The 19914-nt window shown below is 37.6% G+C and overlaps 1 protein-coding gene across 7 annotated transcripts in view; it reads left to right on the top strand.

Moving 5' to 3' along the window:
• The window catches only part of MARK1 (microtubule affinity regulating kinase 1), a 58740-nt gene that overhangs the window by 18474 nt on the left and 20352 nt on the right, over positions 1 to 19914 (top strand). For 6 of the 7 annotated variants that reach the window (XM_054062045.1, XM_054062049.1, XM_054062044.1 and 3 more), the window contains exons 2-7: positions 3326 to 3529; positions 4286 to 4339; positions 12857 to 12905; positions 14024 to 14089; positions 15078 to 15148; positions 16111 to 16167. In XM_054062045.1, coding sequence (XP_053918020.1) covers positions 3326 to 3529; positions 4286 to 4339; positions 12857 to 12905; positions 14024 to 14089; positions 15078 to 15148; positions 16111 to 16167 — 501 coding nt within the window. Of the gene's footprint in view, positions 1 to 3325; positions 3530 to 4285; positions 4340 to 12856; positions 12906 to 13332; positions 13457 to 14023; positions 14090 to 15077; positions 15149 to 16110; positions 16168 to 19914 lie in introns of those variants that run through there. The other variant, XM_054062051.1, reaches the window with a different exon arrangement.

Here is a 19914-nt window from a genome sequence, read left to right as displayed (position 1 = left end):
AGAAACATCTAATTTTGTGTTGATTTCTAGACATTTTATTTAGCACTGACATAAACTGAATATACAGGGAACCATGTTTATGATATGCTAGTAAGGTAGTGTTTTCCACTACATTTTACATATAGATAGATAGATTCTCATGGTATCTAGAGAAATATCAGAATCCCATGCTTTGCAACCTGCTTCAGCAGGGGGGGTTGGGCTAGATGATCTCCAGAGAACCCTTCCAAAGCTGACCATTCTGTGAACCCTAATTAAAATCTTGTGTAGTAAATGCAGTTTGTTAACTGGAATTCTTTTCAGAGGCAGTGAACTTAAAGGGAAGTGGTTTTTACAGCACACTTGTATCCAGCACCCTGAAAAATTTCTCAGAATTTAGAGATGGTTCTTCTGAAATGGCTTAAAATAGCCACATAGTATCTGATGCATAATGAATGAGTGTATTGTAATGGGCCAGAAAGATCTTGCAACTACGTAGCCAGTCTTTCTTTACAGTCTGGATATTGGATGCTTCTGTGAAATTCAGTATTGGCATTGTTTGGAAATAATCTCTGACACACCATTACTTGACCTAACTTGATTTTATTTTTTTCAACATCTTAATCTTGCTATATTTCGGTTTCATTAAATGTTATTTAATGAATATTAATGTTGGTAATAATTTAATGTTGGTAATAATTTAAATGTTGGTTTCTAGAAGTTGATGAGTTCCTAGTTTAAATTCCTCTGTACTTCCCAACAATAGCAACCTGTTTATGTACAATAGAGAGGCCTATTGCAAAACTAAATAATAATTTGAGTTTTGAGTGCTGTTCAAATTTAGAAATTATATATACTAATATATATATGGCTCACAAACTAAGAAACTTGGCCTTCTTTATGCATGTTTTCTGTTGTCCTTGGGCATGGCTGGGGAGAACGGTTGACTCTGAAGATAATCAGTTTAAGGGGGAATATTTAAGAAACTCTCCAGAGAAGGTTAGTTATTCTGTCACAAAAAGTCCAAAAGACCAAAACCCAGAATCATGGTGACCATGAAACTTGTTACTTTTTTTTTCCTCTTCAGATTTGGTTCTGCATTGAATTGTCATTATGATTAAATACCTGCTTTCTCTGTTAAATCCTCATTAAAAATGGTCTATTATGTGATGCCTGTTGTTAGCTTTGCCTATGGCATTAGTTTTGCTTGCCTATCCAACTGTTTATGTGAAAGATGTCTTCGACTATCTTCTGAAAATAGGTTGATACTACGAAATGTATGAAGTTGGCATTTGATATTAGGGTTGCTAATGCTTGTAGTAGGCATTGTATTTCAAGTAGTGAAGATCTAATTTTGTGCATAAATAGGCTCAAAGACTTTTAAAACCTTGCTTGTGTAGCATAGTCGTGTAACGCCGGGTAGGGTTCTTGGTATGGCTGTAATAGTCATTATTAGCACCATACCAATATGGATCTTATGAAGTGTTTTCTTGGGCAAGACTTCTTGTCTCTGGCTTGTCACATGGAGGACCAGTGTTCAATGTTGAAGGAATGTTTCAAAGCCTCTTTGCCTGAAGCTGTCCTTCTGATCCTCTCTTTCCAAGTACACAGGAAGTATTTGATGTGTTTCTAAAGGATAAATACTGTTGCTGGCATGTTATTTCATGGTTGGATAAATTTGTCTGATATGCAGAATCTAAACATGCCTGGCTTGCTTGGCTCTGCAGTAATTTGGAATACGCTTTAGCAGTGGGGGTAAAGTAGTGTTTTGCAGAGGGGATCAGGTAAATTAAGAGACAAAGAGAAAATCATATTTAGGACCATTCTCTGGGCCATAGTGAATAATTAATATTGCTGGAGGTGATAAGAGCAGAGTTGTGCTACATTTGGGAAGAACATTGTGGTTGTTGTATACTCTTTTTTTCCGGTTGCGTTGCAGCTGTTTGCTAGTTTTCCCAATTCTACTAGTACTTATGTCCTGAAATAACTCTGCGTGGCTCAGTGAGACTATCTGTAAGCCTGTGTGTTTACAGGAGGGGACTGACTTAAGTTTATAATAAATGCACACTGAACTTGGAAGCACTGCTTTTAATTCCATTTGGTATAAGAAAATAATTCCTTGCATAAGGAATGACAGGTGAGGTCAGCATAGACCAACATTAGGTTGGATATTGAGAGAAACAGCAAAAGCTCAGCTGCCTTCTGACTCTGCCTTCAGTTTAAGGTAGAAGATCTAGAAACCTTTTGATCTGTAAAGAAACATGCTTGGTGCTCTGTACAAGGATGTTGAGACACGCTTATTGATTGAAGCAGTGAGTAATGGGAAAATATTAAGGTGTCTTGAGTTTTGATGGTGCTTTAGGTTTAGCAGGTGCTGAGTGAGCTGGAAATAAGCATACCATTCTGTTTACAAAATCTAAAAACTGATCTGAGATGACTCTGTTTCTACCTGCAGTATTTGCCTGCCTTAAAATGTCTAACTTAAAAGATTAGAGGTTAAATTTTACCTGTTAAACGTTTGTACCCATCTGCCACTAATGTTAGAAAGCATTTAAAACAGTTTATACCGCTTTGACATCTTCTGTTATTTTGATTTCTCCTTGGGACATTTCCAAGCCCCTATATACTTGGAAATCAGAGTACAGAAGCACTGCAGATTTTGGTGACTAACATTTAATGTGGAATGATTTGTTGTCGTGCATTAAAAATAACATCCTTTTAGTTGTTCAGACTCTTTGAGATTTAAAATATATTTATGAGATATCATGGAGTTTTCTTTATAGGAATAGATTATTATTTTTAAGTAAAGATGTAGATTGCTACTTGAATGAGAGCTTCTGCATCTGAGAGATGCAGATGGGTTTGGGGAACAAAGCTAACTCAAAAAATTTTTTTCTCATAACTTTATTTGAGTACAGAAAGCTAAGAATAAAACAGTGAAACCTTGTTTCTGATTATGTCACAGTACTAATACTTTTTTGTACTGTGTGTTTTTGAAATACTAAATTTTGTTATGAACAGTGAAATTTATTTGCAGCATAGTGATGTAGTGTGTAGTTTGGCATAGTTATTATTAAAAGTCTGTAATGGTTTGTTGATTACTGCCTAGGTGTCTCTAGTTCTACTTTTGGAGCTGGTAAGATTGTTCTGCAGACTTCTCTTGAGACATGCATCAAACTCAGCCCAAAGACAGCATATTCTGCTTAGGCTACCATCCAAAGTTATCAGTCACGTTGTAAAAGCAAATATGTGACTCACTTCTACACCTTTTTATGCTTTTAGTCTATTCTGCTGCAACTGTCTAAAATCCAAGTAGCTAAATTCCTAACTTTTATCTGCCTTCCAGCATACCTCTGTGGATGGATACACAGAACCACATGTCCAGCCTATCAAGTCAAGTAGCAGACAAAACATCCCCCGGTGCAGGAACTCCATTACATCTACCAATGAAGAGCATCCTCACATTGGAAATTATCGCTTACTGAAAACAATAGGAAAAGGAAATTTTGCCAAAGTCAAACTGGCAAGGCATGTGCTTACTGGAAGAGAGGTAAGCTTTTAAGAAAAAAAAAAAAAAATAAAAAAGGCTGTCTGTGTTTTATATTCTCTTTGGCTCTCTTTATAAAAAGTGTTTCTGCTAGTCTTTTACGTTTCTCTCTGAACAGAGAAGTGCTTTTTTTGTCATTGTAAAGGAAGGTACAAAGAGACTGTTTCAGGGTGTAGGAAAAGCTACCTGAGGAGCCTGAGTTTTCTTCCTCTAAGAAGAAACGTGCCCCTTTTTTAAAAATATAAACTCTTGGTCAAGAGATCAAAAAGTTTGTCGCCTATTGAGGGGTATTTTGGGACTGGGAGGGGGTCTGTTTATCTCCAGCCATTTCCAAAACCGAAGAAAAGTCTTCTGATAGATTTCATTGATATTTATAATCTATAGATAGATAGATCGATCTATTTCATTGATATTTGTAGTCTATAGATAGATAGATCAATTGATTGATCCTCAATATTGAAATGTATTGATAGATAGATCTTATGTTTGGAAGGCCTGATTTTGCAATGGACAGGATAACAAGTGCTGACAGAAGTATAAAACTTATTCCTTGGTGGTACCATCTGGTGGCAAAATTCTAAGTTCCAGCTGGTAGATCCTAATAGGTGAGGAAACTTTGCTTGATGAAATGCATAAAAGCAGACATATATACATGTTATATAGACACGTCAATGCTTTTTCCTCACAGAGATGTGGTGTGGTTTTGTTCAAATATTTTTTCTGAATTTAATAATTCATGATTCTGTGTTTTTTTCCAAGGTTGCTGTGAAAATAATAGATAAAACCCAGCTAAATCCTACTAGTCTGCAAAAGGTAAGAATATACCGTAATATCCGAAACGCTATAGGCAGTTGAACTGTGATCTTTTATTTACTTGGCAAAAATATTTGATTCCTTTATCTTACTAAACAAACATCCTTGTGTACGTATGATCTTGGGAGACGCATATCCTGATGTCTTTGCTATAATGTGCATGCGCAGTTTGTCTGAGAGCAATTACTCTGTATGGTTCCTGTCTACGCATGGCAGCTTTGCTCTTCCCTCATTCTTCAGCTTTACCCCTACCCGATGATAAAATGTGTATTGAATTAAGTACAGAAGTAGTTTGTCTATACAATAAATCAAGATGTAAAGCTGTAAAGGATAGTATTTCTTTTTCTTGGATTTTTCTTTAGTGTAGTAATTGTTTTAGTGGACTTAGTGCCGATTTTTATGGCTTTAAGGTTTTTTTTCCTTTTGCCTCTGTTTTTGTATTCTCTCAACTTTAATAAAATATTTGTTAAACTGAAGAGACTTCTGGCAATTATTTTGTGTGTAGAATGAACAAATGACTGGACATAATCAGAACATTCTTGTTTGTTTATGCGCGTAGATAGAAATTGAGAAGTCCATCATAACCATTGTGTTAAGTGTTGTAACAAAACGCTGGGAGGGGAGGTTGTTTGGTTTGAGATTTTATACTATTTAACTATGCATGTGTTTAGTTTTGGCTGAAGCACAGAAAAGCTGTGTTGTCCTACTGGATGTTGTCCATTATAAAAATTTGGGGTACTTTTTTATTTACAAATACTAGACTGCTGCTGTCCGTAGGTGTAGAATGAGAGAGAGTGGCTAGGCTTTATTGCTTGGTCTTTTATTTTGGCTGCTGTTACATTTATTTTATTCTGTAACTTTAGTTATGGGAATTTATAAACAACCTTACTCCTTATTTCTTTTCCTTCAATTCTTTGTTTTTTTTGCTTTAATTTCTCTTCTTCATTGTCTTTGTTTGAGTATGGGTTCTTCAGGATATTCATTATTTTTCTTTAATTCAGCCTGCTGTGCAGAATCCATGCAAAAGCTTTGCTGTCCTTAAGTCCTAGATCCTGTATTAAGCAAATCTCTTCGCTAATATTTGAGCTAGTGAAGAGGGACCCACAGAAGCAGTATGTGACTGAGCACATTGGGGAAATCCTGTGCTGCTCACACAGCTTGTTTCCTGCATAGGTTGATATTTACAGTATGAGAGCTAGGTGATTTTGTCTCATTGTTTAGCAATGAGAGGGTAAGAAAATCATTAAAGGTTTCTGGAAAACTGAGCATGAGAAACTTACTTCTGGGATAATTGCTTTCATGATAAATAAGTTCACACAAATTTCACACATTTCACACAAAATATTCAATAATTGGTTAAAAAATCGTTCCAAATATAAATGAAATTTTTGTAGCCTACTCAAGACACTGTCACGCTGCACAGGCAGTACACAAAATATTGATACAATCGGGCATTATTGTTGTTACTTGTTTTTTGAGTGGGAAGCTGATAAGAAACTTTTTTAGATACAGTTAGAAGCCATTTATATCATAGAATCATTAGGCTGGAAAAGATCTTAGATCATCAACTCCAACGGTATCTGTCTACTACACTTTTCTAATGAATGTTTCTTAAGAAATAATGTAGTAAGTTTCTGCAGTAAAAATACCAGTCCTGAGTTTGAACCCACGTAAATTAGCATAGTTGAGAGGACAGACTCTAGAACTTCAAAGCTGGTAGGTCATATGCAGATCAGCAAATATTTAAGGCCTTCAGTAATTTTTGGCGCACATTATTAAACGAAACAAAGATGTAGTGATCTTTGGTCTTGTGAATGACCTTGTGCCTTTCCTTTTTGACTCAGTATGATATAAAGGGTACCAAGTGCAAGTAGATTTTGCTTTAGTGTTTGCTATTGACCTAGTTTAAGTAAAAAGAATTGAGTCATCATAGTTTCTCATGCACTGTTTTGTAAACAGAAATATTTTAGCACATACTTCGGTTGCTGAAGTGTCGTACAAGCTGGGTCTGTAGTTAGTCTTGGGTATGGAAACAGAGAAGGTGTTAAGTTTGTACTTTATCACTCTCCAATGTTGTTTATGCCATATAGTATGGACAGGGTACTTAGCAGGCATAGTTATTTTAACCTAAATTGGGAGATATGACTGAAGTGAGGTGAGCTGACCTGATGAATTTTTTATTTTGCATCTTTGTACATGCAGTGTGGTAGAATTAAGTTATAATATACCTTTTGCTTCGGCATTTCTACCTCTCTAATTAGATAAACAATGTTGAACAAAGGGCACCACAGTATGTGGTTCCCATCTTACTCAGTGAGCACTTGTTTAGAAGACAGAGCTGGTTTTGTTGTGAACTTGCTATCCTGATAGTTGCGTATTGTGCTGACTTATTTTTTTCCACTGTCATGGTTGTAATTTGTTCCCAAATGTTAAGTATTTGGGTTTCATCTTAATTAAAGTCTATATCAAAATAGCTGTTCTATTTTCTGCATGTCTACTATATTGAAAGTGTCGTCTTATACTGGCTTCACTAGGGACGTTTCTGAAACAACATTCTGTTGCTCTTCTGCAAGCTGCTAGTGGAGCAGAAGGTGCTTATATCTTAATTGGTTTGATTAGTAAGTGGCGTTTCAGATTTTCTCTTTTTAGCTGTCCGTGGTCATCTTTTTATTCTTTTGACATATCTAAAGTCCAAATTTAGGTTCTTTCTGATGGTAAAAGCAGAACAGAAGTGAAGAAGTAGTAGAAGATTTGGAACAATTTGAGTGTGTTTACTATTAAAAGCTGTGGGGTTTTTTGCAACATCCCTTCTTGGTAATAATTTAGAAACTAGAGAAGCACTCAAACACGTCTTTCAAAGCAAGAAAAAGCCTTGCTTAACTGAAGATTTTTTGTTTGATTGTAGTGAGCTAAAATATTAAATCTTAAATGCAGAATTCAACCTGACATATATGAGTTTTAGCAATGATGTAACAGAAGGTCTTTGTGCTTTCTGCAGTCTGTGCCCTGAAAAATGAAACTGGAAAAGCAGGAATTGCATTTTCACGCCTTGTGCCTTTTCTGTAGGTACAAGTTCTATAAATTGAGTATGGTATTGGATATTCTTTGTTAAAAGTGAAGCTATTGAAGCTACAAGTAGATGCTTGTTCAAGACCTTTTTTGGATGGTAGCAATGAAGAATGGTCATACAAATATGTGATGAGATGAGGGAGAAAAGTTGAGAAGCACACCTTCTGATTGAGTACTACACTGCTACTCTAGAAAGTAGAGGTGTGCATGAATTCTGAAAGTGCTATTTTCATCAGTGAAGTAGAACATTATATAATCTTACAGCTTGCCCTGCCATGAAAGGAGAACTAATCTCACTGTTCCATCCAGATTTCTATAAAAACAAAAGTTTGGCTTTGTAGGAAATAATTATGGTCTCATTACATTAATACATCTCTTTGCAATTAGAGATAACCTAGGTGTTATTGAGGGGGGTAGTGGCTATTGTTTAAAGATATCTCTATTTATAAATACATAGATATTGACATAAGCAGTGTTAATGATCAGCACACTTCTGCAAGGGGAAGAGGGGGAGGCCTCCCCTCAGTCTCCTGCAGACTAAGTAGCTCCAGTTCTTTCAGCCTCTCCTCATAAGACTTGTGCTACAGACCCTTCACCTGCTTTGTTGCTTTTCTCTGGATATGCTGTAGCACCTCAGTGTCTTTCTTTTACTGAGGGGCCCAAAACTGAACACAAGATTTGAGGTGTGCCCTCACCAGTGCCCAGTACAGGGACACAATCACTTCCCTGCTCCTGCTGGCCACACCATTTCTGATACAAGGCAGGATGCTGTTGGCCTTATTGTCCACATGAGCACACTGCTGGCTCACGTTCAGCTGGCTGGATGAAACCAACACGCCCAGGTCCTTTTCCGCCAGGCAGCTTTCCAACTGCTCTTCCACAAGCCTGTGATGTTGCATGTGGTTGTTATGTCCCAAGTGCGGGACTTGGCCTTGTTAAACCTCATATAATTGACATCAGCCCATTGATCCAGCCTGTCCAGATTCCTCTGCAGAGCCATCCTTCCGTAAAGCTGATCAACACTCCTGCCCAATTTGGTGTCATTTGCAAACTTACTGAGGAAGCATTCAATCCTCTTAAACAGAACCAGTCCCAACACTGCACCCCAGGGAGCACTGCTAGTGACTGGCTGCCAACTCGATTTAACTCCCTTCACCACAACTCTCTGGGCCAGGCCATCCAGCTGGGCTTTTTTACCCAGCAAAAAGTATGACTCTCTAAGCCATGAGCTGCCAGCTTCTCTAGGAGAATGCTCTGGGATACAATGTCAAAGGCTTTACTAAAGTCTAGGTAGACAACACCCAGAGGCATTCCCTCATATAGTAGGTGGGTCGCCTGGCCATAGGAGGAGATCAGGTTGTTCAAGCAGGACCTGTAGTTCCTAAACTCATGCTGTCTGGGCTTAGTCCGCTGGTTATCTTCCACAAGCCCAGTGAACACACTCAAGATGAACCACTCCATAATCTTCTATGGTACTGAGGTCAGGCTGACAGGCCTGTAGTTCCCCAGATCCTCATTCCTGCTCTTCTTATAGATGGATGTCACAATGGCAAGCCTTCATTCATCTGGCACCTCCCATGTTAACCAGGACTGCTGATAAATGGTGGGGAGTGGCTTGGCAAGCTCCTCCACCAGCTCCCTCAGTACTCTTGGGTGGACCCCATCCAGTTCCATAGACATATGAGTGTCCAGGTGGCATAGCAGGTTGTTAACTGCTTCCTCCTGGATTATGGGGGTTTATTCTGGTCTCCATCCCCACCTTCCAGCTCAGGGGGGTGAATACGCTGGAGATAACTGGTTTGACTATTGAAGACTGAGGTGAAGAAGGCATTTAAAGTACCTCAGCCTTGTTAGCGATGTTACCCCAACATCCAACAAAGGATGGAGATTGTCCTTGGCTCTCATTGTTCATGTGTTTACAGGAATATTCTTTGTCTCTTACAACAGTGGCCAGATTGAGTTCTACCTAGGCTTTTGTCTTTCTCTCTCTGCATGATCTAACGAGATCTCTGTACTCTTCTTGAGTTGCCTGCCCTTACCCAGAAGTGATAAACTCTCCTTTTTTAACCCTGAATCCCAGCAAAAGCTCTCTGTTTAGCCAGGCCAGTCATTTTCCCTGCCAGTTTGTCTTAGGGTACACGGGGACTGGCTACTCCTGCACTTCTAAGACTTCCTTGTTGAAGAATGTACAATCTTCCTGGACCCCTTTGTCCTTCAGGACTGTCTCCCAGGGAACTGTCTTAACCAGCATCCTGAACAGGCCAAAGTCTGCCCTCCAGGGAGTCCGTGGTAATGATTTTGCCGACCCCTCTCCTTACTTCACCAAGAATCGAGAACTCTATCATTTCATGGTTGCTAAGCCCAAGGTGGCCTGTGACAACATCTCCCACCAGTCCTTCTCTGTAAACAGCAGGTCAAGCAAGGCACGTCCCTGGTAGTTACCACTTACCAGCTGTGTCAGGAAGTTAACTTACACACGCTCCAGGAACCTCCCAGACTGTTTCTTCTCTGCTGTGTTATATTTCCAGCAGACGTCTGGTAAGGTGGAGTCCCTCTTGAAAACAAGGGCTGTGGATTGTGAGACTTCTGCCAGACTCTTGTAGAATGCTTTACACAATCGTATAATGGTTTGAGTTGGAAAGGACCTTAAAGATCATCTAATTCTGCCCCTCCTGCCATGCCACTAGATCAGGCTGCTCAAGGCTCCATCCAACCTGGAATCATTCATCTACCTGTAAGGTAGATTCCAAGATTTCAACTATTCTTACAATTCTTACTCTGCTGATTTCTTAGTTTCCCTGCTCTGATACATTTGTAGGAAGACTGACACTATCCTGTCTGTAAAATAAGCCAGTTTCCACTCAGCGTATTCTTGACGTGGTTTGTGTGATGAGCGTCACCTCAGTAACTTTGACCCTTCCAGCTTGTCCTGTTCTTGCTCTAAGCATGCAAATGCATTTCAACCAATGTTAAAAGTGCCTTTGAGTCAAAATCTCGAAATGAATCGCTGACACCTCAGAGCCAGTAACAAGCAAGAAAATATCCAGATTCACCTTGTGATTTAATTCATTTAGAATTTGCCTTAGAGTTACTTTCTTTCAAAAGGTTGTGACTACTGTTTCTTGATATACTAATGGTGACTACCCTGACTGTGTACCTGCTTTTGTATGAGAACATATGCTCCAATTTTATAAAAAATGTCTATTCAGCAGGATATATAATACAAGATGATGAAAAGAAAAACTATGCTATTTGTATAGAATAAACCTGAAGCCCATATTTGGATCTTGGTGTCTTCTATTCAGAACTGGAGCAAGTAAATGTTTCTTCCCAATAACAAAGTGTCTTTGTGAGGCTAGAGGTCAGTAATGTTTTGTCATGAGAAAAGTAGACTTTATGTGTTCATTTCCTAGTAGTCTTTTTCCTTTATGGAAAGAAAAGTTTCATGTCGCTGTGAAATCAATTTGAATCTTAAACTAATTAGTAAACTTCTAAACCCTGTGGGAGTATTGAATAGAATAATGTACATAATTTCTTTTTTTCTGCAGTTACTGTGCTTCACATTACATGTAAAACTGTTTCTTAATGATTTCTGTTATAGACTAGAGATTATTTTATAGAAGGCTAATATTTTATTTCTCTTTATGAAGACATGCATTCATTGCTGGAACTTTTAAACTAGCATTAATACTGTTGAGTCATGGAATATCTTTCTAATCTTCTGGCAGGAATTACAGTTTTCCACATAGCTGCTTAGGAGCTTGTCTGAAGCTGTACCATCTATTGGTTTATTTGTTAGCTTCTGACTAATTGATAGTTATTTAGTTGAGAAACCTTTTCTTGTGCAACAAATTCAAATACTTAAAAAACAAAAAAATGCACAAAAAAAAGCCCAGTATGTTGGTTTTTTTCATGGGAATAACAGTTTTTATGAGGAAACAAGAATATTTGCTAAAGTTAGTTCTAGTGCATAGTACTACATACCTATTTTGAACACAAGGTAATGGCATCATACTGCTCATGTTTTCTCAGAGAAATGCTTTTTAAGTCTTTGCTTCCTTCTGGTATGTTAAGGCGAGTGGATAGTTGAATACTTAAAATTTCACTGTGACTTTAATATAAATATAAAACTGCAGTGCTATTACTTGATCAAAAGCTGAATTTCAGAGAGATGTTGTTCTATAACCTTAGCTTGTAGAATAAATGTGGATTTTAGAAGTGTTGCAAGTTGCACAAATGGAGTAAACAAACATCATAATTATCTTAAGTAAAAGAATTTTAATGTCTCTTAGCTTGTAGCCTCAGCCACCACGAGATAGAAACTAAATTGCTACTCTGGGCAGAAGTGTTTTGGTGTCTGGCGTGCATCATTGTATCCTGTTACAGAGGTAGCATCTGAAACAATGGTACTGATTTTGAAAATGGAGGGAGAAATGTCCTCTGAGATATCAGACCAACAAAACAGCATCAGTGCACTTCCACAGTGAGCCAAGTGTCTCTGTAAGGAGGGCTGCAGTCCTAAGACGTTTTCAAAATGTCTAAGTACTGCACTGGAGCCAGCGAGCTTTTCTTCCTTCATTTTGGCATCCTACTTCGTCTTAATGTGGGACTAAAGACTGTGCAGCACAGTAAATAGATTCAATGATGTGGATATGCTGTTCACTTGAAGTAAAACAGTGCAAGCTTACCAGTATTGACAGTCTCAAGTACAGAGTAACAGAAGTATGTAGTCATTTTCAATTCCTTTCATTTGCCTTATTCCCTTTGAATCCTTAGGTTAGTCATGATTCATCTCTTGTTTAATCAATAAACCCATGAATGCCAGAAATTTAAGAACAAAGACCTCTTGTTTCTGTTTTTTTAAAAAGAAGTAAACCCACCATTGTCCTAAGTATATACACTTAAAACTATAAGTTTGTCCAATTTTTTAAAATTATGTGACTTGGGATCATAAAAAGACTTTCATCAATCATAAACCTTCAGGTCTTTCCAGGGGGAGAGGGGGCATCACCGTTTGCGACCCACTGTAAAACTTGGTAGTTGTGAGAAAACAGAACTTGCCCACTTTGCCTCTGTGGAGCATCAAGACAGGAGGATGTCAGGATTGCTGGATTGGAGCAAAATGATAACAAAGATTTGTATGAATAATCTCTTTGGTTTGGTCGGTGTGAAACTCCAGAAGTTGCTATAAAACTTACCAGTATCTGATTGTATAAAGATTAAAAATCAGTCTGGTTTGGATATGTAGTTGGTAGTGGTTATTCTTATATAATGTATTAGATGTAGATTATGTTTTCTGGCATTCATTGCACTATGTTTATCTATATTTTATGCTAATGCTATTTTCTGTGGCTTATGCTGCTCCTTTTTTTGTCATCTAAAATTGCATATCTTGCATAACTTTTCCCTGATAAATACACTAAGAAAATTGTCTTGTTTCCTTGACAGTTGTTTCGAGAAGTACGAATAATGAAGATACTGAATCATCCCAATATTGGTAGGAGCCTTGCATTTCTGAAAACTTTTTTTTATACTGTTTACTTTTTACTCTTTGTACTTTACTACTAAGCTCTTCTTCATTAAACTTAATTGACATAATAGGACAGTGAGCATTCAGTAAATACTTTGTTGTCTCACCTCTTTATTGACTCAGCTTGATAAAAAGATTTTGCTCTGAGGAGAGAAACTGCTGGGTGCAGGAAATTCCTAACACAAAGTAGGAGATGCTGAGCACTCCTGCCTTTTGAGGGCCCCAACTCCCCTCTTCATTGAAATTGCACTTGAGACCAAAAGGCATGAGTTTCTTAAGTAAAAGTAGGAAAACTCTTATTGGTTCAGTCTAGGGAGGACTCCTGCTGACTGATACTTCCAGAAAACTAGAATTAAAAAGTATGTAATTTTCCCTTTCTGCTTTAGTTCTTTCACCTACCCCACAGCTTCAGGGCCCTACTTTGTGATGACAATTCTTCTGGCTGAGGAGGGCTGGACAGTCTTGTTCCAGAGACAGTTAATGGTCCTGAATTGGCCAGAGGGCTTGTTGCATACAAGGTATGGACAAGGTGTACAAGTTATTACACGCTAGGCACTCCCTTCTCATCCTGTGAATTGTTCGTTGCTTTTCCAGCATTCTTAGCTTCTGCTGGGTTTTGTTTTCTTGGGGGTGGCTGTGGAGGGGGTGGCTGTTTTAAGTGAATGATTACTGTTGCAATCCAAGGAAAGTCTGTCAGCCTTAATGCGTCTGTTACCGGTTTTCTGTTGGTCAGAATCTCAGATTTCTAACTGGAAACAATTTACTAGTAAAACAGGGGAAGGTTTGTATGATCTTAAAGACGTCTGTCAAATTAAACACTAATTTCAGCATGAACTCATTTGTACAGTGTGCATAAATTTCTCAGAAAATAGTGAATTAATACGCTTTGTTATCAAACATGTTTTAGAAATTAATTTTGCTTTTTTTCCCCACCGAAAGAATGCTAACCTAAAGGATATAAAGTTTTCATATGGTTTAGTGTTATCACTGGCCATAAATTATACTTGCTTTGCGACTATAATTTTTTGATTGTGTTGTGCTTTTGCTTCCTGGTGCAATCTCTCTTTCATTCATTTTTCTTGCAGTAAAATTATTTGAAGTTATTGAAACTGAAAAGACATTGTATTTGGTAATGGAATATGCCAGTGGGGGTAAGTGGATTCTTAATTCTGTTTAAAGGATAAACTGAAATTTGGGAAGCCATGGTGGTTGCACGCCTGGAGGCATTTTAAGGATTTTATGGCTAATGGGTTATTTCAATCTGGCCTTCACAGCAGATCTCCCAGGGTGGACTGTCTTGCTCGCATCATGTGCTGGGAAGGAACCTGTTAGGTTTGTGCTTAAGGGTAGTTATAGTTCTGCAGTTTCTGATGGACTATTGGGAGATAACCTGGTGCAGATTCTGACAAAAACTTGACTCAGTATTTATCTGCTATATTTAGGCAAGCACTAGTGCCTCATTTTATCTTGAAAATGTGTGCCAAAGTACTTGGAGAGGCAGATCGGGGGATGGGAATAAGGAGCACAGGAGAGGGGAGACCAGCAGATCAGGAGTAGTGGGTACCGGCTTGAGAAGATGCTTAGCGTCTGAGTGGGAAATGTTTGAATGTGGAGCGGAGTCCTGTTTAGGTGATCAGCTAGGAAAGGCTGCTTGTCAGACGGTGCAAAGATAAGGATCTGAAAGGTGTTTGAGCAGGAAGACAACAAGAGGGGAAAAGAACAAAAGTACTATAGATACTGTTAAGTGAAGCCGCTAGAAATCGGCAAAACAAATCTGGTATATAAGTAGTTGCCTGTTTCCCAATAAGTCTTACATGCAATGTGAATGTTTTTCATTATTATAGTAAACTTTGTTGTGTTTCACAGTGTTTAAGTAAATTTATTTTAAAAATTCAAGAAGCCTTCGTATGAAAGGTTCCATTTTTATATTTCTTGCCTATTATATGTCTGAAAAATGAAATCCAATGCAAACAGTAAAAAGGATATTTTCCTGTCTGCTTCTATATCCTTTTCCTTCAAGAAGCAGGGGTCTGAGGGTGGTAGTGGTGGCATTGTTTTCAGGCATGATTTGATTGTGCAAGAGAGTTAGAAAATGAAATGTGGGCAATAGGATTAATGTTTTGTCCTTGTCATGGTCAGGAGAAGTATTTGATTACCTAGTTGCACATGGAAGAATGAAAGAGAAAGAGGCTCGTGCAAAATTCAGGCAGGTATGAAATTAACATTCATTCTTTCTCTTGTTTCTATATATGGTGTTTGCAGATAGACATAAGTGTGATCATACTTATTTTACTTAAAAAAAAAATTCATTGTTGTGATAATGTTTATTAAAGCTGGAAGAAATGCCTGAAGAGAAAAATATCTGCTTCCTACATACTGTCTAATAATAGTAAGACTGTTTTACATTCTTTTTTTTTCGTGGATGTTCCTAGGAGCCACATTTTTTCTTGTGATTCACATGATGTTTTAATACTTTTCTGAAAATTTTAGAATTTGACAGACATTCTATGTAGATGTTGATATGATGGCATGTATTGCTGGGTCATGTCACACTGTCTTGTATGAAGGGTGTTCTGTAACAGGTTTTCATATTCTTATTACAAAACTTAATCTTCTTACTATTTTTGGTGATAATTTTGTGAACAGCTTTAATTAGATAAATAAAACTTGGTCTTTTTCAGAATTAAGGTGTATAATTAACATGTAAAGAAACTGCTTTTAAATTGCTATTTCAGATTTTTTTTGTTATACATATGTAAAAGATGTGAAATTGTTGAATGAACTATTCTGTTAGGGATGAATTGCAGAGATACGCTGCAAATATTTCGGGGGATAAGATCTGAGGTGGTACACCCATCTGTTGGATTGGGGGCTGGAATAACTTCCTTTTATAGCTATCACTATTAGCTGATCTGCATTTAAAATAGATGTTCCTTCTATTACCCTGAGGAACATGTATTAAACTTTTAATAAGAAAATTAGCTGCTCTGGGGGACTTTTTAGTTTCACTGTTTGAGTTTTATTGAAACTCACATGAATATTTTCTAACATTGTTTTATTTATTAATTTATGTTCTACTGAGTCGTATCAGAAGCCAAAATTACTAAATTATGTATGACAACTTATACTGAGGTTGAAATAAACTATTTCACCGATTATCTTGGTATTTCAGATTGTATCTGCTGTGCAGTACTGTCATCAGAAATGCATAGTTCATCGTGATCTTAAGGTAGGCTGTTACTTATTTTTCATTTTGCTGGTTGAAATTATAGACTTAATTTCATTCTTTATACTTGTCCTTGCCCCTGTCTCTGAATGCCTCTAACGTGTGAATGAGGGAACTATCCCTAGTATTTTATACTAAGTTTTCTGAAGCACGAAATTTATGCAGCTTGCCTGTTGGAACAGGGGAAAGACAAGAATAGAACATGTGTTACTTTCATTCCAGTTTTGGCTTTAAGAAAAAGACATGCTTTCCAAAGAATTATACCTGCTGGCATGCAGATGTCTACGCACTGAAGCTGCAGAAGTTCAATGATACCAGTCAGCACTAATTAATTAAAATATTTTCAGTTAAAATATAGTGGAAGATATATGAAACATTTTTTTTGCTAGTGATTCATAAGAAATATGTTAATTTTTTAATCTGTTTGAACTTCTGGTTTATTCTCTAATGTTTAATTCAGGCAGAAAAATAAAACTAAGCTAAAAGAAATTAGTTGAGCTTCCTTTTTTTTTTTGATACTTTCTAATAATCTATCTGTATAAACATACCAGACCATTTTAAAGAGTCCTGTAATTGCAACTACAACCTAAACGTTCATTCCGAAGTTGTCTTCGTGCCAGGTTTAGATATCATGGGACTTGGACACAAGATATTCACCCGCTTAAAAGTTGGCTTGTGCTCTTGCTTTGTCTTTGTGCATTTACAAAGAAAACACTGGGGTAGGTTCTTTTTTAGTAATGTATCTAAACACTGGTGAAAAGCTGAGGTTGAATAATTAATTCCTAAGGGTTTTTCTCACCAGTGTCTTTTGTGTTAACTTTCTTATAAGACAATGCAGCGTGCTCTCAACCTCTTTCTTACAAATCTGTTCCCTACTACCTGTCAATCTGCCAGCTCCTGCTTGTGCATATGGTGCTGGATAATACATCCTTTTCTGTTAAGTCCTCCCTGCCCCAGGACCATTGTCATCTGATGATGAAGGTGCCTGGCCGGCACTCTGAAGACAGAATGGACAAAGGAAGCGTCTGGATGTCATTAAAATATTGATTTAAAAAAAAAAAAATCTTCCCTGTCTTGTATGGAGGTTTGAAGCCTGTGAATGTTTTGTCAAGCTCTCTACAGCTGACCGTAGATACTGTTGTTGAGCTTTCCGGAGGGCTGCACCTACGGAGCTATTGGCTTTGCTGGATGAACCACTTTCACTAATTGTCTTGGCCCTATGTTTGACTGGGAGTAGGGAACCAGCCATTCCCTTGTGCTTATCTGGTGCCGATTTGCTAATTAACTTGCTAAATATGTTATTGAGTCTTACTGCATTAGGCCCTGCAGTTAGTTAGCATCCTGCATCCCACTTTTTGTCCCAGTGCCCATAACAGCCTTCCCCCACCTCATTCATTTCCTAGTTCCATGCCATGCATATGGCTCACTGCATAGCTCACAGGACTATGCAGAACTGCTTTTGCAGTGTTCGTGCAGGAACCCTTTCACCATCTGTCACAAGTACTCTACTGCTGATTTCCTTCCTATTTCCAAGAAAGGCAGGCAGACTCCAAAATGATTTCTTTGTTTGCTTTTCACCTCCATCTTCCCTTGGATGGAGTTATGCTAGACTCATTTCAGTCAGCCTAACCAGTGCAAAATACATTTCCCAAAGAAAAAAGGGCTGAACCGTATGGCTTTGAGGAGGTGTTCTACTCTTTCCAAGTAGATTTTGTCTATTCTCCCCAAATGTTGTCATCTCTCTCACTGAAAACTCTTCTCATGGAACTATAATAAAGGAAGAAGCAGCTTTAAAGTTCTATCTGCATTCCTATCTGCTTCTGTTGACTTTCTCCATGTTATCAGCACACTGGCAAATCGACATCGTTAGCAGTACATGGCAGAGGTCTAGCACCACTTTGGAGATTTTTTAATAAGCCTTTTTGGCTTTAATAACAGGATAAACACCTTCAAACGTAAGTTACTTCAGACTAAACTAGGGAGACATGTAAGAAAATGTGCAAGTTTGTCCAGGCTATTCCAGCAGAAGAGGAGACAGTGCAAGAACAATGTGTATTCAAACTGTCTCCTTTTAATTTTCTGTACTTATAAACAGCTTGCATAGAAAGGACTAATAATCAATTCCAACTTTGCTTGTACTGTGATGTGTAAAACTTTATCTTAAAATTTTCAGTGACTGTTAATACTTTTTGCTGTGAACATGTAACCAATAACACCATCAACTTTCTATTTGGCACACTAAAAAGGTTTTTTTTTTTTTTGGTGTTTTTGTTTGAAGTAAGGAACATAACAGCATGAGGTACTTGGGTAGCAGAGTACTGTTGAACTAGGAGGACTATTGTAATCGCAGAGCAGCTGCATGGACAGTAATGTTTTCACCACAAAGAAAATGAAGGCTTTGTGCAGTAATGTAGAAGGCTGTCAAATCTGGAAAATATCTCTGTGACTCTGTAGGCACATCAGCTGGAACCAGCTGAGATTACAGGCAATGAATTGGGAAAATAAAATATTTTCCAGGATAGTTAGTTTGTAAAAACGGGTTGATTTTTGCTCCTGATAAAGGCTAAATTCGTAGGTATTTCCTTCATATACTGGTAGTCATTTGCACTCAGTGAACAGGAGACAATTAAAATGGTTAGAAATAAAACCAACAAGCAAAGTTCAACAAAGTCACCTTCACCCTTCTGATGAAGGCAACTTACAAAACTTATTGCTGCTTCTCTGTTCCTAAACCGAGGCATTTTATTTTGTGTACTCAATTCTCAGTGCAGCATCTGATGACAGATGTCTGTTGCTATAAAACTGATATTTGGCGATTAAGTGTATCCTTTGCTCTGGCTATTGTCTGTCCTTCCATTGAAAAAGAAGGGTTCACGCGCTCCTCAGTGTTGCTCCTGTGTTGCTGATATGCAGATCAGGAGCTGAGACCTAGTTAGATGAGTAAACATTTCCCAGTGCTACTACACTCCTCGCACTGCATCTTTACTTTTCAAGAAATGCGCTCTATTTCTTTTTTTCTGGTAACGTATGGTATTTCTCTAACCTGGTTCTCTTAATATTTTGACCTAATTGTGATTTTAAGTATAAGATACTGTTTACTGACTTCCCAGGTTCCTGAGTATTTGTGTCTATGTATGTGATGCATTGCATTCACATGATGATTGCTGCACAGGCATTAGTATTCCTAGATGTAAAATATAGGCATTTCTTCATACATGATCTAATACTTACCGTGGTGTTACTGCTAAAGCAAGCACTAATAATAAAGGAGAGAGAAGTTGTTTGGTACAGAATGCTAAGATACAGGATGTAATTTGAAGTGTTTCATCTTGTAGGCAGAAGAGATCTTTAGAAGTCTTAAATACCTTCTAACATTTATTCCACCAAAATGGTAAATGATGTCTGCGATTAGATTTACGCTTCTTGGCATTAGAAGTTAGCATGGACCTATCAAAAGCTGCAACTGCTATTCTGAGATGTCTGGCTTCTTCAGTCCAAAGCCAAACTAAGTTATTTCTTCCAGAAAAGAATCTTTGTAGTTGATTCACTAGTGAACTTTGAAGTGGGTTTAGCTGCTTTTAACGGTTATATTTTCCTGAGTAAACATAGTCGATTTTCAACCTTTGTGATGTTAATAAGGGGATTAGTTTCTTTTGTTCCGCCAGAAAGATACAGATGGTGAGGCATTTTAGGAGATGAAACATTTTTGCATTTATTGATAAATTATACACTATAATATATAGATCAAAT

Source organism: Cuculus canorus, chromosome 3 (genome assembly GCF_017976375.1).
Source record: "Cuculus canorus isolate bCucCan1 chromosome 3, bCucCan1.pri, whole genome shotgun sequence".
Taxonomy (NCBI): domain Eukaryota; kingdom Metazoa; phylum Chordata; class Aves; order Cuculiformes; family Cuculidae; genus Cuculus; species Cuculus canorus.
The sequence above is the reverse complement of the archived record's forward strand: the minus strand, read 5'-3'. Positions and strand labels throughout refer to the sequence as shown.